The sequence below is a fragment of the Bufo gargarizans genome, chromosome 3 (assembly GCF_014858855.1).
Source record: "Bufo gargarizans isolate SCDJY-AF-19 chromosome 3, ASM1485885v1, whole genome shotgun sequence".
In the NCBI taxonomy this organism is placed as follows: domain Eukaryota; kingdom Metazoa; phylum Chordata; class Amphibia; order Anura; family Bufonidae; genus Bufo; species Bufo gargarizans.
In genome coordinates, this window is record NC_058082.1 from 461,485,865 (window position 1) to 461,512,773 (window position 26,909).

Sequence of the window (26,909 nt, forward strand, 5' to 3'; positions counted from 1 at the left end):
TGTGGTATTTGGTTATGCTGGGGCGGTATTTTGTGTTGTACAGCGGTATTGCTGTCCCATCTACTTGTGTCGCCGCACCTTCTGTCAATTTTGACCCTCCTGATAAACATGGGGCCACTTCTTCTGTTCCAGGACCACTTTAAGTTCCCAGTCCATCCCTGACGATAGGTACGCGAATGTGTAGCTGAAGTATAGAGAAATAGGACCAATCCCTCCTGAAGTAGTGAGGCAGCTGCAATTTCGTAAACAGAACGCAAGCAGCACAAGTTCACAATATCCATTTACTGAACGGTTTTATTGCCTTTTTAAGAAAAAATCTTGTAAAATATAAATACAAAGGCAGGTCGTTTACTTACAAAGTTTAAACACAGATCTGAAAACATTGCACACACATCTCAGGAAATTTGAGTTTATATACAATTTATCTGGAACTGCGAGACTGTATTTTACAGCTTTACTATTTTACAAGCAAAAAAAATAGCTCAAAGTCTTTATCTTTAAATTAGAGCATTAAACGTCTGAATTTATGTATATATTTATATATGTATACAGGCGTGTGCGCACACATAAATGCACATGTATATATACACACACGCATATGCACACACTCAATTTAAGTGTGAAAAGTAAAATTTCAGAAACTTTAAATTAGATTACAAAATTTCAATCAACTCTCCATGGATATTTATATATCTATGTGCATAATTTCTTTTATATTACAAAAGTTGGATCATATCCAACATTATCTACCAAAAACAGGTAGAGATTTTTTTTTTGTAAACATAAAAATGTCATGAAGTGCCTCTTTGTTTTCTCCACATGACTTTTTTTAAATACAAATTATAAAGTATTTCTCGTGCCTTCAGTGCTTTGCCATAACGTCAAAGTCTTAATTAAGAAAAATATATAATAAAGTGTTATAATTAAAGAAAAATATTATATCTCCCAAAGCAGATGTGCACTGAATTTTTCAGGACCATATAAATCTATTTAAATTTTCTGGAGGGAAGGGGGGGGGGGGGGGAGAAAAAACAACTGATCCCATATATGGAGATATATTTTTATATTTATATATATATATATATATATATATATATATGTATATTTATAGACATTATATATATTTTTTACAATGGTATTTATACAATAGTGTTCTCTCTATATCACATATTCACAAAATAGAAATTAATTTACAGAATCGAGTAAGGACTTGGCTTTTTAACAACTGGCATAAGACGCATCTCCTTTAGGATCCAACCACTCAATGGAGGACCCAAGTAATGTCTGCAGTTCACTTGTAAATTCCACAAGTTCGAGTATTTCTTTGCTGTCTGAACTGAAGCGTTCAAGATCTTCAGGTGAAGAAAAGAGCTGGCTTAGAGATACTTGCTTGTAGAATTCGGATTCTGTAATGCTGACTATTTCAAGGTGAGGATACTCGCTGCTGAAAGAATGGGAGGACGTATTCAGCTGCTTGGTGACATCTGACAGAAGCAACCAGTTCCTGGGTCTGAAATTGAAAAAAACAATTTAGTATTGTTGTACTACCCCTATCTATACATTACAAATTGTAATCATTAAGTTGGATATAGGAATTCTCTCCACTTGTGCCGCAGTGGATTTGTGGTTGCAGCAAAATGGATGAGAATTGAAAGTGGCACTATACTTTGTGAAAACGTTTGATACGTCATCGTGCCATGTCAAAGGTTTTGATGGGTGGAGGTCCAAGCACCGAGATGAGGAGTTTTGATTGGTGGGGGTCTGGTCACTAGAACAAGGCGAGAAAAGAGTTCCTATAGCGTGCTCTCTCTCCTCGCAGGAGATGATATGGGCCCATAGACTTTCTATTGAGTCTGTCTCACTTCTGTCTCCTACAGTAAATAGTGTACTATGTGGCCTTTTCTCCCTCCTTGTTCCAGTGATTGACGGGGGTGTCAGATTTGCATGGCGGGGGGCCCAAGCACTATGACATGTCAAAGATCTTCCCAAAATTCAGGCACACTGCTGCAGAAAAACAACTGCAGCATACATTGACCTGTGGGGCAGACTTCACCCTTTTCAATGCAAAGGGTAAAATCCACAGCAAAATCTGCATGTAAATCATGCAAATTTAGCTGTATATATAACAACCACAAATTACATCCCATGTGGAGATAAGGTGACTATGCCCCTTCAATAACTGTTGGCCAAATGCTGGCTCGGCCGACAGCTATTCCTCCTGACTCCCCCATACACATGCATGCCCACTGGTGGAGATAAAAGATCTGGCACATTAGAATTCAACATGCCTAATCCCCCCCCCCCCCCCCCCAATCATTTGTCAGGAAAGGGCCGTCCCTACTGTAACAGTTTACTGGCCCTGCTGAAATTAAGGGACAATTTTGCTCTTGTATTCTAATTGCCCTTCATAGCAGAATAAGCCAAAGAGAGGAACTTTTCATTTGGATAGTCAGTTTTTTTTTTACAATTCCAGGGTCTGAATAAGTTCTATCACTAGTGGCTAACAGCTGCTATGACTCTGGACGTCCATCCACATATATATTACTAGCTGACTGAACCACATAGCAAATGGCAGAGGTAGTCCACCTGTGTATCCCTATCTACAGTACAGGGGGAAATAGGCACAAATAGGTCACAAAGATGGTATGCACCAAATGTGGTATACTTGGTTAACACTATTACACTCCACTTAATGTATTATGTAGTGGGTCTGGCACCTGACATAGGCCTCATGTCATGAAGAGCTGTCAATGAGAGGGATATAATAAGGCTGGGTTCACATCACGTTTCTGCCCTATGTTTAACATATGTTTAAAAAAAAAAAAAAAAAAAAAAAGTATACTTTATGGAATTCTATGGTGACAGATACCACTGTATAATATCTGTCAGAGTCATCAGTTTAATATATACTGCATGTTTTTTGTATATGTTAAACGCAAACGTGACGTGAACCCAGCCCAAGTCACCCCTGCTCCCTATTACTGCCTGATAAGGGAGAACATGTGTATCGGGGTCCAGTACACTTCTGCACACATGGACAGTAATAGAGGGGCGCGCTACATTCCAGTAGTGCCCAGGTAAATTAGAAATGTGTGGCTATAAGATAGTTGGAAGGGATGACAGATGAGAGGAGGATATTTAAACAAGCTATTGCCGAGCCTGGGGTCGCTTTGCAGGTGCAAATGTACCCTCTAACTCAGTGTTAGTAGGGTAGTCAATCGAAAAAAAGCCTGTCCTGGTGACATCTTCCCTTTAAAAACCAACAATTTCGTTTGGAACTGTTTCAAGAATGAAATATACAGGGGCCAAAAAGTTCAAATAAAGATCCGTTATCGTGAAAACTTACCCCTGAGAGAGAGACACCTGGACATTGTAGCAAGGTAGAAGAGGACTATCTGAGAATTCAAACTCAAAGGCATCCACGCAGCCATCGTCATCATCATCAGGACCTGGCGGATTTGCCAAAATGTCAAATCCACTTTCATCCTTTGAATCTGGAGAAAGACAAACATTAAAAATCAAATATTTCATTTATCCTCTTCTCCTTATGGGTTAAAACTGAAAACTATTCTACATTACTATCAATTCCTTTATTACACATGCACTACAGGTCTCTAGAATAGCTAATGGACTTCCGGCTTGACAAGCTCAAGTGCCATGTCTAAAAATATACATTTCTAAGTGGCAATTTTCATGAAGCGATCGCTAATAAGCAATTTTCCAACCCGATTTTGTTCTGTTTCTCGAGGCTTCCGTTTACATCCACAGACCACTCACTCATAGGGTATTCAGATAATTAGGCGTCATCCATTCTCTGGATACGAGTGATAATCACTACAGGTACACAGGCCTACGTGTTCAGATTCCCTTGATCCCCACTTTGGAAAATCATTACGTATTACATAAGTGCAACCACCTTTCAAATCACCCATCTCATGCTATCACCATCACTACATGACAACTCCACAATTTTTTTTTCCCCAATTAGCAAGACATAATAAGGATTCTCACCACAGACAGAACTGCCATAGAAATCCCAAGAGAGCCCCGGGTCATCTCCATTCCGACCTTGTAAATCTGTTAGGTACTCTAGAAGAAGGAGGAAGGGAGAAGTTACCTACATATAATACTAGGCGACACATCAGGTTATGTGACAATACATATTATAAAACCTTATTCGCAATTAGTATTTACACACGTCCTGTCCCCATTAGCTAGGCAACTTCCTCTTTAGATGCTCCACCAAAACAAGGACAGAAAGAGTTAACACATAAAATGACTCATCTCACCGATCCGCTGCCTATCTGTCAGTTTTTGGGTCCCAACTTCTTGGTCCTGGATTGACACATAGGAAATAGCTTGGGCTACCTGCTCAGCCAATCACTGGCTGAGGTGGGTCATGGCTGCGACCAGCGATTGGCTGGGCGGGCAATCCTGGCCATTTCCTCAGTGTCGATCCGGAAACAGGAAGTGGAGAGCAGTAGGGGCTAGGGCAGTGTCAGAATGGCAGTCGTGGGGAATCAGTCAGTTAAGTAGCGCTTATTTAATATTTTTAAATAGACCAAAAAAATTGCACACTGTATTACAGAGGTATTCTCACCTAGAAGCATTGGTGCCATTAGTGTAAGGCCTCATTCACACATCAGTGTTTTCGTCAGTTATTTCCATCAGTGATTTTGAGCCAAAACCAGGTGAGGGTCTAAAAGACAGAACAGGAGCAGATCTTTCCTTTATACCTTATGTCTGTGGAGGCTCCAATCCGGGTTTTGGCTCAATCACTGACGTGTGAATGAGGCATTATTCTGGTACATGTTTTTCGTGATCACTGAATTAATAATTTTTCCAGGTAGAAAAAACCCACCAAAACAATGAATGTAAAACCGCATCAGTTCTAGGAAACTGTCATGCAAACACTGTAATAACACTGGTGGAAAAAAAACAGACTATTTTCCCTACATCTATATAGTGGTAAAAATCTGAAAATTAATCTGGTTTAAAATTGCTCTGACTTTATGAAGCATTTTCAGTGTCAAATAAATGTGGTAGAAACCAGCATCTCAAGCAATTCAGTCTAAACAGTCGCAGTTCTGACAGCGGGGGCAGAGCAGACATCATGTGGCAGCACGGGAGCGATTAAATCTGCGGGTTAAACCAGGTTTCAATTCAGTCGCTGGGATTTCTCATTACGCGACAGCTAAGATCATACTCTCACTGCCTAATTTAGCTGTCTCTGGTACAGTGGAAGGAGGGGGAAGGAAACAGCCATCACATCTGCGCAGCGAGGCTGCCAGTAACTGTACCCTGCTGTCTTATGATGGTAAAATGGCCTTGATAAGAAATCTGCATATACTTGCACTGAAAGGGAGGATCCCCAACCATTAACAGTTAATAGAATTAAAACCGTAGACCCCGAAAATCTGCCGTATACAGGATATCATTTGGGATCTTTCATGGCGCTAGTCTGGACAACCACAGGAATGCATCTGTATAAGTCTAAAACAGGGATCAGAAACCTTTGGCACTCCAGCTGTTGTGAAAATATAACTCCCAGCATGCTCCATTCTTTTCTAGGGGAATTCTGAGAACAGGCAAACGTGCACGCTGGGAGTTGGAGTTTCACAGCAGCTAGACTGGCTGCCGTCCAAAACCATCCACGTAGTTTATGAATACTGCCAATGCACTGGAATCAGATTTGGAAATTCCAATGAAAACGACCACCTTGGAGGCCGAAATAGTGTGATGTAGTACAATGATGCTCACCAGTCAGGAAGGTTTCCATTATTTCGCTATGTGTCATTTTGGCAATTGTCCTCCCAGAGTAGGTTGCTAAGGTGGGATCAGCTCCATAGGACAGTAATAAACGCACAATTTCTAAGTGATCGTTCTCCACTGCGTCATGGATGGGCCTGAGAAAAGACAAAAACAACCCATGAACTTCTGGTTGGTTTCTCATTTGACAAGATGAGAGGCGCTGGGTGAGGAGAGTGCCACTCCTGTCCATGGGCTGTGTCGTGTACTGCAGCTCAGGCTCACTCAAGTGCAATGGCTGAGATGTAGTATCAGGTACAGCCTGTGGCAGTGTCGCCTGCTTAGATTTAAGCCTCATGCACACGTCCGTGGAACACGGCCAGAGAGATACCGGCCTTTATTCCGTCCGAGTGCAGGAGCGCACGGCGTCATTGGTTGCTATGACGCCGTGCGCTTCGTGGCGCCGCCGCTGTACAGTAATACACTCATATACAAGTGTATTGCTGTACAGCAGTGGGCACACGGCATCATAGCAACCAATGACGCCGTGCGCTCCTGCACTCAGCAGGAATCCATGCCGGTATCTCACGGTCAGTGTTCCACGGACGTGTGCATGAGGCTTTACTGTGCTTTTCGCATCTCCTCATTACAGCAACCGATACACTGATGGCTAGACGAATGTCAGAAAAATTCCTCTGCAATCTTGCCAACAGCTACCCACCTTGTGCCATCCTGTGCGCTGCAATTGACATCTGCCCCGTGCTCCAGAAGATGCCGAACAATAGTCAGCCAGCCTCTCGCACAAGCCTCATGGAGCGCACAATAGCCTGCATTGTCTCGGTGGTTAACATCACAAGATTTGCTTTCCAGGCAATAAAGAACCACTTCCTGCAGGAGAAGAGAATGGAGATGGTCTTCAGGATTACCAGACACACTACATTTAACATGCACATTCAAAATTTGCAACTCTGCCCGAAAACAATGCAAAAAAATAAATAAAATAAAATCATTAAAGCAGGAACGGAGCTGCATGAATGTAAGCCCGAGATTCTACCACTTGCCAATGCCTGGTACCTGAAATCATTTAATATTCAGTTGACATTGTCTTAAGTTCACACAATGCTAATATAGTCATAATTAATGCAAGGCTATAAGCACTCGGTAGGACCTGAATTACTGCAAAATTATAGCAATTTGTATCGATATGAAAGGTTACAGCACGATGTCAAGTTTAATCAATGCAATAATCCTTAATGTCCTCAGATAATTGAAAGATGAGTAAAAAGGCGAAAGCAAAACTTAAGGGATTTCTGGCCGAGCCGTTACATTAAAGGGGCTCTGCACCTTTTAGCCGACCACTAAAATGGATGCTGCTTCGTAATCTCGGAGCGGAGATCTTGGGGACGAAGTGTAAGCTTATTGGCCAAGTAAAGTATGGCTCCTAACTGGGAGTTATCATTTAAAGAGCACGTATGAGACTGGTTATACAAGCTCAGTATGAACTGGCAATGGTGGCGACACCGGGCCACTCATTTATTCCCTGTCAACCGCTATCTATGAGATAGGAATAGTGGTGTGAAGTGGTAAAATCCTTTAAACAAGCACTGACCGCTGTATTATTGATCAGGACTGGTTTAAAGCAATGTGTGCCTGCACGTCCTGCACCCACATTTGCGGTCACCTCTCCTGACATGTCTGTTTTAGTAACTACATGCATCCCCCATGTAATACCAATGCTGGAGCATCTAATCTTATGACTATTTTGTGGCATTTATTATATTCCTACTACAAGTTTATAAATGATTTGTCAGCAGTCTGCAACAAAGGTCCAGCTGGGTGTTACCAGTTTGGATAGTGTCCGGATATTTACCCTATCAGCGCTGCCAGTGACAGACTCTGCAGGGACAAATCCCTAACCAGTAACACCCATCTGGACCTTCATTGCAAACGGCAAGGAACGACACAACATTTAATCTTACAAATAGATGCTCCAAAATTGAAAGTTTTTACTAGACATGTTACAGATATGTCAGGAGAGGTGACAGATCCTCTCGAACCAATCTTGTCGGCAGGCCACCGAGTACAGAGTGTTATATGTGCCCTGTAGAAAGTAAATGGTAAGGGCATTGGTGGAGGGTGTCATTACTGAAAACCTGCTGCTAAATGAAAGAAATAGCTAAGTAAATCATTCTCTATACTGTGAACACTAACTAGCTGCACTAGCAAGTAAAAAACTAATGGGGTCATTTATCAAACTGGTGTAAAATGGAGCAACCAATCAGAGCAACCAATCAGATTCCACCTTTCATTTTCTAAAGGAGCTGTGAAAAATTAAAGGTGCAATTCCTTTTTTACACATAAGATGTCGTTTTTTGTACGCGCATTGATGCGCCTTTCTTGGTTCACAGGTCTTTCCTACTTTTCTGGCCTACCAATATATCCTCCTAGCACAGTCCCTTGAGGTAGTATGGGAACCAGTGTAAACTGCTGGAAGTCCAACTACATAGACGGGCCAATTTTATACTGCTACTATAGGAAGACATCAGAACAAACATGGATCCCACGTGCGATTCTAGTTACATATCGGCTGCTTTCAACCATTTTGAAAAAAAATTATAATCTTCACAGCAACGAAGGAGAAAGCAAGCAAGGCATAAAAAATAAAATAAAAACACAGCGGCAGCTGCATGATGATTTGCATGCAAGGCAAAGCAGCATCCAAGCTGCACGTAAAGCATATTGCCATTTCTCAGAAGACGTAGGATCCAGGAAACCTGCTCTGCCGATCTATAAAGGTTAAGGAGACTGCTCAGAGACGCTGCGCATGTTGATTCACTGCCTGGCGTTCAAGCTTGTTATTAGTCAGCAGGCGGAGGGAGGGGTAGAGAATAGCTCAAGAGCGTTTTATTCATTCTGATTCAAACCAAGCAGGGAGACAGCATGCTAATCTGTGCTCTGGGCGCGCCTGACCCGAGGAGACGGTCGCTAGGATACAGCATGAAGCCTTTTCCTTTAGTCGGGGCTGCACATTAGACTAAAGTGAGAAGCAGCAAGCTAATCAGATGTTCGTCCGAGTGAGGGAAAGATACCCTTACGTCACGTGTTAGGATCATGTACGGGCAAGTGCGTGCTACCGGCTCAGAGATCGGTTTTCTGACACACAGGAGGCCAAGCAAGCATGCTTCAGTAACTACAACCTGGTCTAAATGGCATCAGCTACTATATAATGTTACAGCCTGGCTCAAGTGCCGACGTGCCAGCCAGAACGCCGCCGACCATGAAATAATAGCTTACATTTCATCACTTGCTGCCCATCGTAAAATATGGTAACATGGTTGGTACAGCTCCTTAGGCTGTTCCCACACAGAAGTGGATGATCAATGGAAGCAAGTAAAGAAAAAAGGGCAGATGCAAAAAAAAAATACCAGCACCCTCACCCACAGTACTTTATAACCACCATATAACGCATGTATATGGGACTAGTATTCGTGCAGTGTGTCCGTACACACGTGAAGTGCCCTAGGAACACTGGTGGCACGAGATGCTAACATGACTATGTGTGGGGTTCATATACAACTGGTTTGATGTAAAGACGCCCTAGCTATCCTGTGCCATTCAAAGTACTGGGCACCTCTGAATTGGGCCCGTCAGGTACTAGGCTCCAAGTGCCAATGCAACCCTTGCATATAAAAGGGTTAATGTGGCCACATTCCAGATGATGCCACCATGTACTTCATAGTGTACGAAACAAGGCGGAATTGGGGTGATTTGGCTAAACAATGGAAAGATCCAAGGCTGGCATTAAAAGGGTTTTTCCGGGATCTTTTTTACTGATCTCGACACCTGGGAACCCAGCTGACCAGCTCTTTGAGAAGGCACTGGCGCTCGCAGCTTTCACTAGGGCACGTGACGTCATGTTCATTGGTCACATGGCCTAGGTACAGCCCATTGAAGTGAATACCAAGCACAGCCGCTAGACAATGTACGACGCTGTGCTTGGTCAGCATGGAGAAGGCTGCGGCGCTACTGTAAACGTTGGTGCCTTCTCAAACAGCTGATCGGTGGGGGTCCTGGGTGTTGGATCCCCACCGATCAGATACTGATGACGTATCCACAGGATAGGTCATCAGTAAAAAGATCTGGGGAAAACCCCTTTAAGTAGTATCAAGCAGCCGATGCCAGGATGTGAACCTAGTTTTACTTTCTTCTAACCTAAAAACAAGAGGACGTGAATAAAGCTGTACAGTGACAGTGCCGTCTGGAAAGCACCCCTCTGAGTATTCTTGGTAATGAAGAAAATGTAGACAACTGACACATTTCTCTGAAAACGAAAACCACTATAGGGTTTCACAATTAGGTTTCAGGATGATAAAGTGCAGAATCTGTTCTAACAAATGTAAAACACATCCTACATGTTACTGTCACTTAAAGGGAATATACTAAAATATACACACACACATACTTTTTTTTTTTAAACTAATTCCAGAGTGAAGATTTTTCTGTTTTCATTTTCTGATTGCAGAATTGCAAATTTTTATTTCATTTTTTGTTAATCATTACGGGGGGGGGGCAGTCATCTTGCCAGAGCCGCTGTTACCAGATCTCACCGACTTCTTTGGGAGAGTTTTGTAGGCACGCTCTGTGATCTATGCAGAGGTCATTGGGCAGGGAGGGTGAGTTTAGTTTATTATGAATGGTGGATCCTGTGTTATGTATACAGAGGTGTCATTGTAATCCTGCCTGCGATGATAATAAATTGACTGCTGAAAAGTCAACCGTACAGAACAGGAAGTCTTGATGCATGATTTAACTTGAAAGCTGAAGGGTTTTAGGATTTTTTTTGTAAGTATATACACAATGATAGGGGAAGGGAGGGGGGGGGGGGGGGGGGAGACAGGTAATTTTCTGATGGCATGTTTCCATTAAATGAAAGAACATTTTATTCCCGTCTAAGCGCCCGTCACTTATTTAACCTAAAATTATCTGAAACTGATGCAAATCAACTTCACGGTTTTTGTTGCGTCCCAAACGGCAAGCAAATAAAAAATAAAAATAAAATCAGAACACATCTCCCCGTGTCACAGGAGACAGTCATGTCTGGCTCTACTTAAGGTTCCTGCACATGGAGATATGCAGTCCGCCATAAGGAAACTGAACACATATCTGGATCCGCAATAAACGGACACCGTTCCGTGTGCATTCCGCAGCACGGAAGCGGACCCATTTACTTGAATGGGTCTGCAAATCCGGAACGGAACCCTACGGAGTGCTTCTGTGGGGTTCCGTTCCGCAAAAAGATAGTACAAGTTCTATCTTTTTGCGGAACGGGCGGATCACGGACCCATTCAGGTTGAAGGAGTCTGGATCTATCCCGGATGCCGCACGAATGTTCTCCGTGCATTGGGGACCGCAAATTGCGGTTTCCAATGCACGGAACACATATGTTGATGTGCAGAAGGCCTAACTCAGATCACTTCAGTCCGTCAACCACTACTTCTGAAAATAGGCAAGCTAGGATCTGCCCCTCCAAATGCTGCCCACGGGGAAATAGAAAGCATTATGGGGAGATGGAACAATGGAACAGGGTTTTTCTTATTTTTTCCAGACTTTCCCAAAAGAACAAAACACAGTAATTACCACTGTGAGGGTTTTTTAACTCATCCCTTTTTTGATATTGTGTCCCTTTAAGATTGTGCCTGGACCAAAGTGCGCTTAAGTAAGACTGCCAAGCTCTTTGGATTTTGATCGGCTGGGTAATGTTGGCAGGAGATGCCCGTACTAAGCTCATTGAGGTGTGCAAGGTCATCAAGAAATATGTGAGGGCGAACCATGACTAATATATACAGTTTGTATAAAAAAAACAAAATAAAAAAAAAAAAAACAAAAAAAAAACTGCGACATACTTTTGAAAGTAAAAAATAAATAAATAAATGTATATATGGTAATGTGACATTAGTAGGAAGAAAAGTCACAGTGACGCATGGCATATGGTGCATGCGTGGGCCGGGTGTCATACAGGCATACGAAAATGTACAATTTGCTATTACTACAACAAGCTCTTACCTCATACCCCAATCGGGCTGCTCTTTGCAAGAGAGTTTCTCCAGCGTTTTTATTAACAATGAGGCGTCGTGCTTCAGGTGGCATCGGGCGACTGGGTGTAATGTCTTGAATATGGTTAAGCAAAGGTGACATCTGGGATGGGGTGTGCATTATAGACATCTGATCTGGCACTTTTATTGGGGAGTTATCTGGTGAAAACTCAATCTGTTTCCTAAACCCCTTTATATTGACCTGTAAAACAAAACCAAGATTACGAAAATTAGCAGAAGCCCCAGAATGAATGGTGACCCTTAAAGGGGTTTTCCAGCGACGCAGATTTTTAAATCAACAGCCCGCAGCCTTCCCTTCAAATAGAAGATTGATATTCAGCTGCTCCAGTCCTCCGCTTTCTCTATCTTCTTGTCCTGTCCCCGCACTTTTTAAATCCGCCAGTGCATGGCCACAAACACTGCTGAAGCCAGTCATTGGCTGGAGCGATGCAAGTGACTATGCTCATGCGTTGCCAGATGTAAACTGCGCAGGGACCGGAAGGTGGAGACAGTGGAGGCAGCGTGGAGGACCGGCGAGGAGTACAGCAAGTAAGTATGAATCTTCTATTTCATATATCCATCTAGTCTTGAAGGACTCTGTCATTAACTAGCAGACTGAATTTTGAACTCCAGCAGAAGGTGAGAATTATGTACTTATCACAGCGATCACACCATTACAGGGATGCAAAGCCATGAAATTTACAACTGAGCAGTCGCCGAAGTCAGAGGCCACATACTTAAGCAAAGGGAGAGAGGGGTCTGTATATTACACATGGTAAATGACCTCTTAATTGCAGTAATGACCTGCCCAGTAATGTTAGGAAAGACAAGCTGATCATATGATCTGCTGAATAAAAAAATAAAAAAAAAAAAAAAAAAAAAACCCTGTCCGTAAAAAATAAACCCCGTGCACAAAACTTATCACGTATAATAAAAAAATATATAATACACAAAGGGACATAGCAAGTGGGAAAATGGATGCACAAGCCCAGTAGACATAACATAATGTAACACAATGAATGACTTCAAGATGTCTATGGAGAAGCAGAAAATATTAGAAATCTATAAGCGGGTGACCTTTCAGTTGCACTGCAATGTAGTTAGCACAGAACCAGCTATTAATCCTTTCAGTTGTGAAATGCTGCCTGTCGCAAAAAATTGTATGGTGCGGACCTCTCAGAAATAATTCTCCAGGCGTACCATTTCAGGCAATTAAAGATGGCAGAAAATAAAAAATATAGTGCAGATTACCCAGCATGCATGTCACCGGTATCTGAACGCACAGCACGATGAATTACAACTCCACAAGATATCTGCATTGGTATAATGACACCTTAAAGGGGTTGTCCAGCCGATCATTTGTTTTGTTTTGTTTTAAAAGGCTAAGAGTGAGCAAAAAAAAAAAAAAGAAAGTCATGCCTCCGTTAACCCCTCACTGCTCCTTGGGTCCCCGCTGGTCTCTGCTTCCTGGTTCCACAAGAAATGCCCGCTTAGAAAAATCACTGGCACAGCAGCGCCTCCTGTGTCAAGAGTGACAAAAAAAAGCAAAGACCGGCAGGGACGAGTGTGGTGCACGATTGGCAGAGGTATGCCTTCTTATGTTGTTTATGCCACTCTGAGCTTTTGCAAATACTGGGTTATTCAAATCTTCTACTGCCTTTAAACATGGGCCTAATGGGGTAGCCTTATGGGACATCCATATTCATACATCAATCATCAAAGAAGGAGAAAACTGAGCTGCAGTACCTTGTCGTCTACGCTTCCATTATCCATGCTGTCATCCCCGACTAGCAGTCTTTTCCGCTTTCTCTCCAGCAGAGCCATGTGCTTTGTCTTGAATTGCCGTTTTCCAGGGGGCTTCTCGTACTCTGTGTAATCCTCAGGCAATGACGCTATTTGGAGACTCCCCTCTTCATCTGTACATGGCACGTACGCCTTGCGGCCCTCTCTAATCTTCTGCTGCTTGGCTGCTAACCTAGGGGCTGGGGTAGGGTTTGTCTGACTCTGCCGTTTGCTGCTTGGGCAGCCGAGTGGAAAGCCTTTCGTATGCGTAGACACAGTGATGTCTGAAGATGGGAGAAGCGAGAAGAAAGGAGAGAATTCAAGATGTTAAGCGCCGCACAGCTGGAGCACAGAAATAAATATGGATCCTTACTGAATAAGCCTTCTTAACCCTGCAATTCCCAGCACATTAATAATTAAACAGCAATTATCTCCCTTCTATGGCATAAATAAATATATATCAGATTGTCTGCGTTCCCACCAGACAACACCGTACCTCCATTAAGATCCTCCAAGTCACTGGTGCTTTTGATTTCAGGTTTTGCTTTGAATGGCTTTTCCTCTAGACTTCTGTGCTTGCTTTCATTGTCTGTGATCTCCCGACTTTCAGGAGCCTCCTTTCTGCCAAGCTGTCCCAGCTCCCTTAGGTGCTGCAAGTGCCTTTGTTTTTTGGGGTGCAGTCCAGTGAGTTCAATACACACTTTCAGGTTCGTCACCTCATTGCAGTGAGACTCTTCAAGGGATTTTTTAGAAATGTCCAATAACTCCCTTTCTGGCCAGTCATCTTTAAAAGAAATCCATATATTAGAAGTCTCCTATAAATGCCTTTAAAGCAACCCTGCAGTCGGGAGCCCAAAAAATGATACGCAAGTCAGTACCTACACTCTTTATTTTTCTCAGATCTTACACCTTGGCTGCTTTTTAGCTTATCTCCATTAGGACAAACCTGCGATCTGTGACTCCAGTTGAGCTATATAGTGCCTAGTCTCAGACCCCCCCCCGTTTGCTTACTGGTTTAGGCTGCAGCAGATCAGCTGCCTGAACCAATGATGAGACAGGAGGTGTGTCTTAGACTACCGCAGACTCCCTGTAGGCACTGTAACTAAGCTGTAGTCACAGATCACAGCTATGGCCTACTGGAGCTGAGCTAAAAGGCAGCTAAGGAGCAAGATCTGAGAAAAGCTTAGCTTATCTGCTAATCACCTTTGTAGGTACTGACTTGCATATCATCTTGGGCTCCACAGAAAGACATACATCACAGTACAGTTCATTTTTTTGTGAGAAGAGCATCATGTCAAGGCTATGCTGTTCCCAAAGTGCCACAGTCTATGTGAATGCCATACAGTCTATGTGAATTTTTTAGAGTGACCTCTATAAAAAAAAAAAAAAAAAAAAAAAAAAAAAAAGTCATATTGTGCGACTATCAATTTTTGGGGATCTACCAACAAACAGCCATGACAGCTGACTGTGGAGTCGTAATACAGTACAAAAACAAGAAGTGGTATACTATGTCCGTTACGTATTCAAATCTCAGTGTGCCTCCAACTTCAGTATCTTTTTGTGTGATTACAACTGGAATTGACCTTAAAATAACACCAAGGAGGTCTACTCACCAGTCCTCTTCCTTTTTGCAACCACATCTTCATAAGCCACTTGACAGGCTGAATATTGATCATAATCATCATGTAATGGCTCGCAAGGTTGCTTCCGTTTCAACCCCATACATTGGCCTTGCAGGTTCACATCTGCCTTGAGCTCTGGTTTCTGATTTGCTACATGACAGGAGATTAGTGTCTCGGAATGACTATCTTCACTGGTGACTGCCTTTACTATATGATGTGGTGCGTCAGTCAGATTTCCACTAGTGGTCTTAAGATCATCTGAAAGGCATAGGAGCAAGGATTAAATTGTACCCTTCAAATCAATGCAGTATTCAGAAGACAACCATACTTCACATCTCATTTATTTTTATTTTTTTAACATTGGAGCCCCCATACAGCCAGAGTATGCCAAAATAGTGTCTTTCAGGTATACACTGGGCTGCATGCAATAGCATGTCTTTTTTCCACACTGTATAGGAAAGTGTTGTCTACTACGATACTCTTTCCAATGCAGAGAGACGCATAAAAAAATAAAATAAAAATATGATACTGTGCGGTAGATTATATATATATATTTTTTACAATGTGTGCCCATGAGCGATATAGTCCACTGTGTATCAGACTCTTTTGGAGGCTCTCACAATGTATACCTTCAACGTGGGCTCACATGTGAAAAGCATTAAAAACTAAAGTCTAGTATTTACACGGCTTTCTCTTTTCCAATTGACGAAAGGACAGCGATGTCCACAGAGTAACCCAAACATTTTACGATTCCGAGTGGTGAGGAAAGGATTACCTCCACCACAGGAGACCATACAGTTTAAAATGTAAGGACTATTGTAAAGCAGAAGGATTTGTAGGACTGGATTTAAGAGCTTTTTGAAGTCCAACTCACCCCAAATTTATGGAGGACTTGTTAAAACACAAGTCCATTACAAAGCAGCCCTGTCTTCTCAGTATCACTACATTACTGGCAAAGAATGAACCCATACTTTCCCCTTTTAGCCTCACATCAAATGTCAGAAATGTAAAATATGCCATAAAATTCTGCGTTAGAACTCAAACGCATACTCGAAAACGTAAAAAAAATAATATCTGCAACGTGTTCCAACCAGGTCAGTTCCTATAAGGAATGTGCTTCGAAGGTCTGGGTTAAAGACGTGACGAGCTCAGAGAGTGAATCAGTTTTGTAACACTGCTTGCTGGAGAGAATGCAGAAATGAGATCACAGACTCCTCCGCGAGTCTAAGTCATTCACTGGCATCTCAGGATTTCAAATTTGCCTGTTGCTTCATTAGCCTCAAGTAGCGAGCGTCCACGTGACCCGCGCAGATGTGATGCTTGCACGCCAGTTGCTTAGATCATCCGATCATTTGATCTGAGAACACTCATGACTCACGCGGCACATGCATCCCATAATCTCTCATTCGTAGAGGGAGATGCGGCTCCGCAGATGAATCACCATAGCAACATTTACTAGTCTCCTGGGCAACTAGGACAGCTTCTCTACCGCTCGCACAAGGGCCCCCCCCACCCCCGATTCCCAAACTGGATAAAAGAATGTGAAACCACTTCAAGACAATGATCCGGGCTCATTGGTTTTTTTCTCCTCTGTTTGGGCAGCTGGACAACTTGTGGCACGAGCTCAGCAGGACAGAAGCACAATATCAGATCCATGTAATTGGAATAATGTGCTACAGGAACTGCGGCAATGGTAGAGAAAAGATCTCAGAAGGTATGTGAAAGAAATCAAGGGTCAGAAAGGAGTACATCTTGTAGATGTTTTATGTGTATGAGGAATCAGTGTCGAGCGAACTTGTGTTTTAAGTTCGGCGTCTAAAGTTCGGGTTATCGAAGAATCGCGTTATGGTCCGTGGTAGCGGAATCCATAATGCGATTATTCGATAACCCGAACTTTAGACGCCAAACCTAAAAACACAAGTTCACTCAACACTTCTCATCCATATTGCCTCCTCTCACAACCCTAAGATAAGTTCAGTTTCTGGTTGGAAGTCACCCTGCTTCATCCGGAAACTTCCCCTACTTTCTATGTCTTTTTTTCCATTACTATCTGTAGTATCCCTTTAAGGACAGCTTGTTTCACTGCATATCTGATACCTTTAGGTTAACCATCACTCCATATCACTGGTACTACATCTTTTTCACGTATAAGATCATTGCAGACGGTGCCAGAAAAGGGTTAAAAGCCAGGGAAAAGAAATGACTTGGAAACAGATGTTTCGCACCGCAGAGCAGTGAGGCTGTAATGGAACAGAAAATATTCTCATCTCGCCGTCGCCACCAGTACAGGTTGCGATGATTTCAGCTGCATTAGCAGCGGAGCGCGCTGACTTCTGAACAGGGCACGCAGTGGGGATTTACGAAGCTCTGCGATCCAGACTTGAGTGGCAATTAACACAGATGGAGCTCCAATACCCATTAACCAGGCATTGTACAGTAACCCTAACCCCCATTGTGCCACTAATGTGATGTGCGGCATTCAGAGACACAGAGGAAATTGTGCAGACACGGTGGGGCAACAGTGATTATAATCAGGGTTATAGCTATGGAAGGTCTTTACCGTACATAGAAGGACATCAGGGAAGTCACTGACTGCCACGCTGTCTGTCAGACATGATCGCGGCCTCGCGCAGGTCAAGGGTCAGTACCAATGCAGTTGGAAATATACCAGCCAAGGGCTAGCATCTCCTGACCACATTACTTTCTTCCGTATCATTATCGCTCGCTGCGGTCACTATGGGACCACACACTCTGCGATCTCAGGCCGTCTGCCAGCACTGCTAGCAACATCTGGATGCTGTTCTCCTTTTCAGAACTGTAGGATTTTTGTGGTCTCATGGAAAATATGCCACTGTTATGGCTCCCCCAAGGTAAACTATTCCAAGAAAATAAATGTTTTTTTTTTCCTTAGCATTTTAATGGTCATAGGCTCCAGACTGAATACAGCTGCAAGTCTTAATCATTCTAGGTAAGCGCGGGCCGTAGTTAAGCTTGGTCTCCTCACCAAATAGATTTATATTCCAATCCACATTATACTGCCATAAACACTGGAGATTTATCTATAAAAAATAAAAATAAACTTCCAGCACTTCCAGTAAGCTCCCAAACAGCAGGACAAAGCTAACCAGAGTATAAGGCTTTGGTGAACACTACTAAGGTCTTAAAGAAAACCCACAAGACACTGATGTCTGGCTACTGGCACAATGCCAATACTCTCGATATCACCTAATCCTTTCGCTCTTGTATCTTTATTGTACCAGTGCCTGGAAAATGTCGAAGCTAATGAAACACATGCTGCACTTCAGACTGGTGCCCAATATCTCAAAGGCTTCAGAAGTTATTTTGAGGCCTAGATCTAAGGAAGACAGTTTTTTGACCAGCTCCCTCACCTTGACTTTGGCTGATGACAGACTCTCCCAAGGTTGAGGCTGCTGGTTTAACACTTTCAGTGGAAAGCTTCATGTCGGACTTACTGAGTTTGCAAGTCTCCGAGTCTTTGGTAGGTGTGTGATCTTCCCGTTCCTTCATTTCAAGTTCCGAGAAGCGCATCATAGCACGCTAAAAAGAAAGGCGGAGTGAACAAAACATTCAGCTGCAATACATGTGAAACAACAAAAAGAAACCTACATACATAGTGACATGCACAATGAATCTCCGCAGACAAGTCTCCATTTTTAGAGAAACCAATTGGTGAAAGATTAAAACACTGATGCATTTGAGGTTGGGGGTGCATGCACTGACGTTATACTTTCAATGTAACCTTTATGAATGCACAACAATTTCCATTCAGTAATTCCTGTAGATCACAGATGGGTCAATGCTGGCCATGCATGCTTGGGTATGATTATCCGTGCACAGCAGAAACAGAATAGCAATATATATGACCCATTCCCCCAACTCTTGAATAATTAAGCAAATATTACATTTAGGAATCTGGGAGAGCTGGGTGAGAAACCTTGTTGGAGACAGCATGGAGACCATAAATGGTTGTCACCAATCTTTCCCAGAAGAAGATCTCATAGCTGAATACAATGGATGGCAACTTAAGGGCTGAGATTTTTCTGAGGTTTTATAATTTGTATATTTAATAGATTCAGCAAAGCCTAGCTTTGAAATTTCTTAATGCGCCATATCATAAGCTGGGACCAAGGTGTAGTCAGTCTCCTTTAAAAAAGGACAGCGGTTATGAATTTGTGATGTGACTCTTGACATTGGAGAATTAATACTGCAGTCAACTCCAATGCTCTGCTCGGTCATTCTCTGGAAATTATTCATGAAAAGCACACTTCTGCCCTTCTCACTTCACGCTGCCAGCGCTCCGCAAAGAAGGAGGGGCTCAACTTTAACTGTTCGCAGGCACAGTGGAGCAGGGAAGCAGAAACACAAGCCATCGGAGAAATTACTTTGCCGGGAAAGCAGTTCCAACAACTGCAGATGTTCAACATTAGTCAAAATGGGGATTTTATCAGAATTGTGGGACTAGAGAAATATTCCACTGATCTCTGGATGTAGAAAACTGGGAGGCAGCAGGTAACACGTCTATCTCTCTATGATGGCGGTAGATCAGTCACTAGACCCAAGGTCAGGAGGCCCCATGGGTGCTTGAGGGCGAACGGGTCATGTTAAAATGGAGAAGACACTTGCTTCATGTGTAAAAAAACAAAACAAAATAAAAACGTGTTGCTGAATTTTATATGCTGTTCTAATGCTTCAAATAAAATCTCTCTTACATTCCCATTGATTTAAAGGGAACCTGTCATCTGGATTTTGTGTATAGAGCTGAGGACATGGGTTGCTAGATGGCCGCTAGCACACCCGCAATACCCAGTCCCCATAGCTCTGTGTGCTTTTATTGTTTAAAAAAACCGAATTGATGCATATGCAAATTAACCTGAGATGAGTCCTGTACGTGAGATGAGTCAGGGACAGGACTCATCTCAGGTTAATTTGCATATATATCAAATAGTTTTTTTTACACAATAAAAGCACACAGAGCTATGGGGACTGGGTATTGTGGATGTGCTAGCGGCCATCTAGCAGCCCATGTCCTCAGCTCTATATACAAAATCCCGGTGACAGGTTCCCTTTAAAGGGAACCCATCACTAGATTTTAGGGCGCTAAACAGAAAGTTGTTATACAGCTAGGGGTTAGTGTTCTAAGCAGGACACTCTCAAAAATGTCAGTTTTAGAATTGAAACCAAAAAGTAATTATAGTACAGAGTGCGCTGCATGTAAATTACTGGAAGAGAGCCATTAGAAGAGTCTAAGGGCTCATGCACACAAGCAATGCACGGGCACCGACCGCGGGGCAGCCGCATACGGATCACAGACACATTCACTTGAATGGGGTCCGCGATTTGTCCGTTCCACAAAAAGATAGAACTTGTTCCATCTTTTTGCGGAACAGAACGCCACAGAAGCACTCCGTAGAGCTTCCGTGGGGTTCCGTTCCGTACCGCATCTCTATATTTACAGACCCATTCAAGTGAATGGGTCCGCATCTGTGATGCGGAATGCATACAGCTGGTGACCAGTGTATTGCTGTGTTTGCAGCCTGCAGCACGGGCACGGAGCCCTTACGTTCGTGTGCATGAGCCCTAAGGCTAGTGTCACACCTCCAGCATGCAGCAGTTTGTGTTTTGCCGGTTCTCCGCTGGAATGAATACAGAACTCCACCGGACCGCTATTATACTTAATAGGGTCCGTCGGACATTCCGTCCGCATACGCCAGTGCCAGATCCGGTGAATTCCAGCAGGCTGTTACCAGAGGTATAATAGTAGCCTAGCAATACTTGTGCATGCGCGTATGAAGGCAAGTACACCAGCTTCACTGCACATGCATCAGAAGCCGCTGGACTCTTCTCATGACTTTCCTCCAGTAATTTACACACAGCTCATGCTTTATTATAATGTCCTTTTGGACAAAATGTTAAAATGGACAGTTTTAAAAGGGGCATGTTCAGTGCCCTAAACCCCAGCTGGTGGTGGCCAGTGTTGAAATGGTCTAATCAGAAAAAGTCGCCATGAATGCTCTTACACCACGTATTCCTATATATATTTATATGTAGAAGAGTGTCTCGTACACTGAAACAGTTGAGGCACTTTCACATTTATATATAATAGTGTATGATTTTTATTATGCGATTATTACAGGAGCGGGGAAACTTGATTAACATTAGCTTGCATTGTTCAAGAAGCCTATGGTGTTGTGACTTCTACATGAGGCCTGCTTGCATCCACGTCCATAAATGACAAGGACATTATTAACAGCGCAAGCCTTCATGACAGGCTGACCCCTTTTTGCACCAGACACAACTTCATAGAGCAGCTCTTTAAAATGCATACGCATGCCTAAATACACAAGCGACATCGATCGTACAACGGAGCGGTGAATTAAACAAATGCGTCTGCCGTTCTTCCTCTGCGTAATGAGCAAACTCGGATTGTTCAAAAGGTTAAGGATGAGGAAATTACAGGAGAAAGAAACATATTTCGGATGCTCGGCGACATGCAAGGTAAACATCAAATTAGCAAACGCACATTTACAGCGGGATGTCAGACACAAAAACCACGTCCTGTCACAGACTTGGAAATGAAGAAAATAATGCAGTAGAGTCTAATAATAAAAACTTTAAGGACTGACCTCACAGTAAGCAGCAGGTGGACTTAAAATACTGTCCTCTTGTATGCCTTCCATCTAAGTAATTAAAATGGGCACTTAATACATTATCTGGATAATCATCCAATACATTTTGACATGAAATTTTTTTACACTATAGGCTCACATTCACCTACCTGCTACAATACAATAGCACAACACTACATATACAGCTCTGCTGTGACCTCACTATTCATTAGAAAACATCACAAGAATTACTTAACGGTTCAGTAAGTGCAGTTAGGAAACTTAGTTTATTATTCACAGATAATAGTGCAGGTAGGTACAAGGGTTGGGCTGTGCATGCACCAAATGGCTACGTGTTTTTCTATGTCAGGTAGGTACTCTATAAAAGGTGGGAGAAAAATGAGGAGCAACTCACCTGTAAAGCTCTCTGCTCTCGACTTAATTGGCTTGAATCCGCATATAATTCAGTTGTCATACACTTAAACCGGTCGCCCACATAGCCAGAGGAGTTTGCTATCCTTTTCGTTAGTTTTGAAGATTTGGATCTCATAAGTTCATCTGAACAGTCTCTTATTGTCCCCTCAGCCGTTTCCGTATCAGAATGTCCATTTGCCATAAAAAAGGGCTGCGATTTTTCCTGCAGTTGGCTATAAAATCCAGTTGGCGCATCTTGATTTTGACTAGACATCAGGAATTGAGCACCCAGCTCGGCAACAGAGACCTCCATGGTCTGGTTTATGGGCAGGTTTTCCTCTCTGGCCTGGAAAATGGGTGAATTCTGAGACTGTTTGGGAATGTGAAATGAATCGTGAAAATCATTCTTTCTTGGATTCTCCTCCCTAGATACCATAAAATCCCTGCTCTGTGCCCCCAGTTCTGGTTTCTGTAGATCATTCATGATATGTTTTTCATGTGCAAAACCATTAATAGCAAAGTTAGACTCGCATTTTGGATCTCTTTCTCCATTGGAACATAGCATTCCCGTCTTAGAAAGTTGCTTCATGGTTAGAGCAGATGACTGTTGGGACTTCAAGCTCTTTTCTGAGGCTTCCAAATTGAGCTTTGGTGTGGAATCTGATATATCCAACAGTCTCCTGCCAGCAGGTTCCTCATACCTTGGTCTTTCATGTGACCTAGACCTTCTCTCTGCCTTGTCATCTTTGCTTATTTCCATTGCAGAAGGTGGTAGCAATATTGGATGCACCATACCCAGTGTCTCTTGATAAGCCATGTAATCTCTGTTGGTTGGTATACTGTAAGAAATCCCAGGCCTTGGTGCCATTGGACCAGGAAAAAGGCTTCCATTGGGCAATAAAACTGGGTGAGGATAGACAGGAGCTTTTCCGTGTAAATGAGACATCGCAAGGCTTTCCGAAACTTGATATGGGAGAAAACTGCTTGGATAAGCCAAAGGTGTAGAGCAAAAGGACTCATTCTGAGGCAAGAACATAGGTGCTGGGGGCAGCCCATTCTCGCTCACTTTTATGGTTGGTTCCATTATGGAAGGCTTTGCTACTTTGTTGCTTTTACTAAGTGAGCTAGCAGGTGGATGTTGTGGTTGCATAGCAGACTTACTGCTGTCTTCAGGAGTTTTTCTTTCTCCATTGGCATTTGGTGCAGGTGAGGCAGATGCTGGGCGTCCTGCACCTGTGATGCAGCCCGGACTGCTTGGAATTACTACTTCAGAGCTTCCCATACGGGGACACGAAGAACTCCTCTGTTGTGGCATAACCCTCTCCAAAGCTTTGTTTTTAAGTGGCATAATGATGCCATTCATGTCTTCGGCGCTGCTCATACCAGGCACTACCCATGATGAGGAAGCAGTACTGATCATTTCAGGTCTAAACACAGCACTAACACCAGCAGAAGGAGATATGGCTTCTTTCTGAATGTCTCTGGTGCACATTCCTATGGCATTTCCAGATCGCCCTGAAAGCATCATGGCTGACATTTCAGCATCACTAAGCTTTGATGACAAATCCAGTGGTTTTTCAGTCCCTTCTTTGTGAAGTGTTTGCTTTTCTAACAAGTTAGGAGACTTGTTGTCCTTTCTATCTTTTGTATACCTTTTTGAGGGTGCTTGCATCTGTGTATTTTCTCCGTCAAGAATTTTGCTACTTTTGGTGCTAGGTGGCCTTAAAGGTGTGAGGTCACTGTTTATACTAGTGTGTGGTTTTGTGTAAGAGACAGATGTAGGCGGTGTTGAGATTTTAACAAATGACTGATAATCAGAGTAGCCATCTCCAACTGGTTGAGTCGAATGATGAAGCCTAGGCGACGGTCTCCGAGAAGGTGCCAACAATAGTGAGGCTTCGGGTGACATACTACTAGCCATAGACTTTGTGCATGGCATCCTAGGCTGCTTAGCCGTTTGCAGGTGGGAATATGCATGAGGATCAACGGTGGACCCTGGATTAATCCCCATTTTCCATGGTAAGCTCTTTTCTAAACAGTGAACAGTAGTGGGTATAGCAGGAGCTGCAGAAGGTGCAGGGATCCTCATAGGTGGTGCCAGGGTTGTTGGAATGTGGGAGGTTACATACGGGGAAGGTGGAAGATATACAAAGCGTTCACCATTCGGGCAAACCGGTGAGTAGGTTAAATGCTGTGGCAAACTGTAAGCCGACTGCTGAGGTAGAAACGCCTTATACATATTTAAAGAATACTTATTTGGTGAATCAATGAATGGATACATAGCTGGTGAGGCACTGTCCATATAGGAGTGCATCCAAGGAATCCTTAAATAATTAGCACCATTAACGCCAAGTGCACTCTGTTTGTCATTTACTGTTCTGTCCAAAACCAGTGCTTCACTTGTAGGGACAGGTGTCTTTTGCAGTCCTGGGGGGTTTTTAAACAAAGAGTTAAAACCATTGGGCTGTTTTCCCGTCATTTGAGCAGTCTCCATTGATTCAGCAGCATTTGGCTTGAACTGAAGTTCAGTATTTCGGTCAGGTGCATATCCAAGCCCTGGGATTGAACTGGATGGATCTCTAACTTTTTCTGTGCCAAGGCCACAAAGACTAGAGTAGACCATGCCCCCTGGGACTCTCAATCCTTCCTGCATCAGACCTGCCCGGTCCATGCCGAGAGCGGTTAGGCCATCCATTCGATGAACAGCTGCTGCATCCACCTATCCAAGAAAAAGAAAGTTAAATAAAAAATAAAAATAAATCATCAATATTATAAATATAGAGTAACTGAATATTTCATACACATTTTGTAAAACTACGCTTCATGCTACTGCCTTTCGTGAGATTTTATACAGCCAATAATTATTTTTTTTCACTTGGTGTTTCCTGGTGGTCAGGTCTAAGCTCTTGGCTTCCTCTTAGTCTATCTGCCTCCCATTAGGAAATGACACAGGTTTGGGTTTAGAACAAAGGCACGGCCGTTGGATTTCCCATATTAGAAAATGAACTTTAAGCCTTTCACAGTATTTACGCTAAGTGGTTGGTAGTCCTGATTTATGTGGACATTTAAGACATTTATCTTCTATCTATCTGATAAAGAGAAGAACATCTGTCTACACAATACACAAAATCCTCAAAAAACATCAAATATGGCCTTGCTGTATGGATAATAAGGAATCTTACCAAAGTGTGACCGAGATGATCCTCTCTCAGCTCGAGTCTGGCTTTCTGAAGGTCACCATCACTGAGAAGAATTTTCCTGAGAAGAGATTAAGACATTTTATGGATTATGGTCAACTTCAAGTCTAAACCCTATTACAAGAGGAATATTTCTTTATTAAATATGAACCAACAAATCTGATACATTGTTATTATTGAGGATGGGACTTGTGGAATCCTTCCGAGTTGAAATGTGGCAAGCTTTACATAATACTGAGATATAATATCTATAAATGCATTTTTCATGGTCATTCGTGTAAGGATTGTGTTTAGAGAGGCTAAAATGTATATTTTGTTTAGTCACAATGTGGTCCCTATCCACTAATCTTGAGCTGAAGCTTCAGTGGATATGACATGACAGATACTGGCAGGTCTATGGGCAGGATAGAAGCAACACTTCAAACACCTACAAGAAGCCTAACATTTAACATAGGTCACTATTGCATGGTGGTATTTTAGTCATCTATTTGACATATATAAAAAAGGCCTCCTTTAATTCCCTACAAATGACACCGACTTCATCTATCACTTATTTTGCAGTTTAGCTTTCTCTTCTTCACGATCTTTGAAAATTAAGCAGTTCCACATGTGGCCTGCAGATGTCGCTCCTGCGAAGCAGCTAAAACCCTCCCTAATCAGTACCGCGACAGTGGAATAGAAGCGCTACACCGGGGGTCGGGAGGACCATTGGAGGGGCCTTCACATTGTCAGTACACTAGTGGGATCGCTGGATTACCTATTAGTAGATCCCGCTCTTTACATCAGGGCTGGGGGAATGGTTGAATTCCTCATTAGATCGTGTTCCACACATTTGGGTGGAGGGGGTTCATTATTATTACATCCTGCTCTTTACATTGGGGTTGGGGAGATCGGAGGATTCTTAGATCCTGTTCACATTATGGTGTTCCTCACATCATGGCTGGGGGGGGGGGGGGTTGGTCGCTGGATTACTTATTGCATCGTGTTCTATTACATGGCAGGGGGACGTCTGGTAGATCTGGTTCTTCAGATTAGGGTTGAGGGGATCGCTGGATTATTTATTGTGTAGTGTCCCTCAAATTTACGTATTAGTAGATCCCGTTCTTCAGATCGCTGGATTCCCTACTCTCCGGGATTACCTAGTAGACGGTGTTCCGGCGCTCGGCAGATGCTGTAATGGAGATGCATTAGGGCCATTACCTGTCCTCGTTGATGCCGCACATGCGGACCCGCTCATTGCTCATCCAGCTGTGCACGTTCCCATAGAGGGGGGTCGCGGACAGCATGTCGCCCCCTTAGCAGTGCAGCCTTCCCTTGTGGCGGTGTTGTCCCCTGTGCGGAAACAGGAGAGAAGGAGGTGAGAGGCTGCTCCCAGCAATACAGGGGCTATGCAAATGGGGGTCGTTCATAGGTCAGGGGAAAAGCAAC

At 43.0% G+C, this 26,909-nt stretch overlaps 1 protein-coding gene across 6 annotated transcripts in view; it reads right to left on the minus strand.

The window, feature by feature from the left end:
- Window positions 1-276: 276 nt before the first annotated feature.
- The window catches only part of BCOR (BCL6 corepressor), a 143,329-nt gene continuing 116,696 nt past the window's right edge, over window positions 277-26,909 (minus strand). For 3 of the 6 annotated variants that reach the window (XM_044283626.1, XM_044283624.1, XM_044283625.1), the window contains exons 2-15: window positions 26,682-26,813; window positions 25,467-25,542; window positions 22,286-25,003; window positions 21,889-21,942; window positions 18,634-18,802; window positions 15,236-15,502; window positions 14,119-14,406; window positions 13,587-13,906; window positions 11,812-12,042; window positions 6,470-6,636; window positions 5,761-5,906; window positions 4,012-4,089; window positions 3,347-3,494; window positions 277-1,510 (exon numbers count right to left, since the gene is read on the minus strand). In XM_044283626.1, coding sequence (XP_044139561.1) covers window positions 1,219-1,510; window positions 3,347-3,494; window positions 4,012-4,089; window positions 5,761-5,906; window positions 6,470-6,636; window positions 11,812-12,042; window positions 13,587-13,906; window positions 14,119-14,406; window positions 15,236-15,502; window positions 18,634-18,802; window positions 21,889-21,942; window positions 22,286-25,003; window positions 25,467-25,542; window positions 26,682-26,767 — 5,040 coding nt within the window. In that variant the 5' untranslated portion in view covers window positions 26,768-26,813 and the 3' untranslated portion in view covers window positions 277-1,218. The remainder of the gene's footprint in view (window positions 1,511-3,346; window positions 3,495-4,011; window positions 4,090-5,760; window positions 5,907-6,469; window positions 6,637-11,811; window positions 12,043-13,586; window positions 13,907-14,118; window positions 14,407-15,235; window positions 15,503-18,633; window positions 18,803-21,888; window positions 21,943-22,285; window positions 25,004-25,466; window positions 25,543-26,681; window positions 26,814-26,909) is intronic. The other 3 variants (XM_044283628.1, XM_044283629.1, XM_044283627.1) reach the window with 3 other exon arrangements.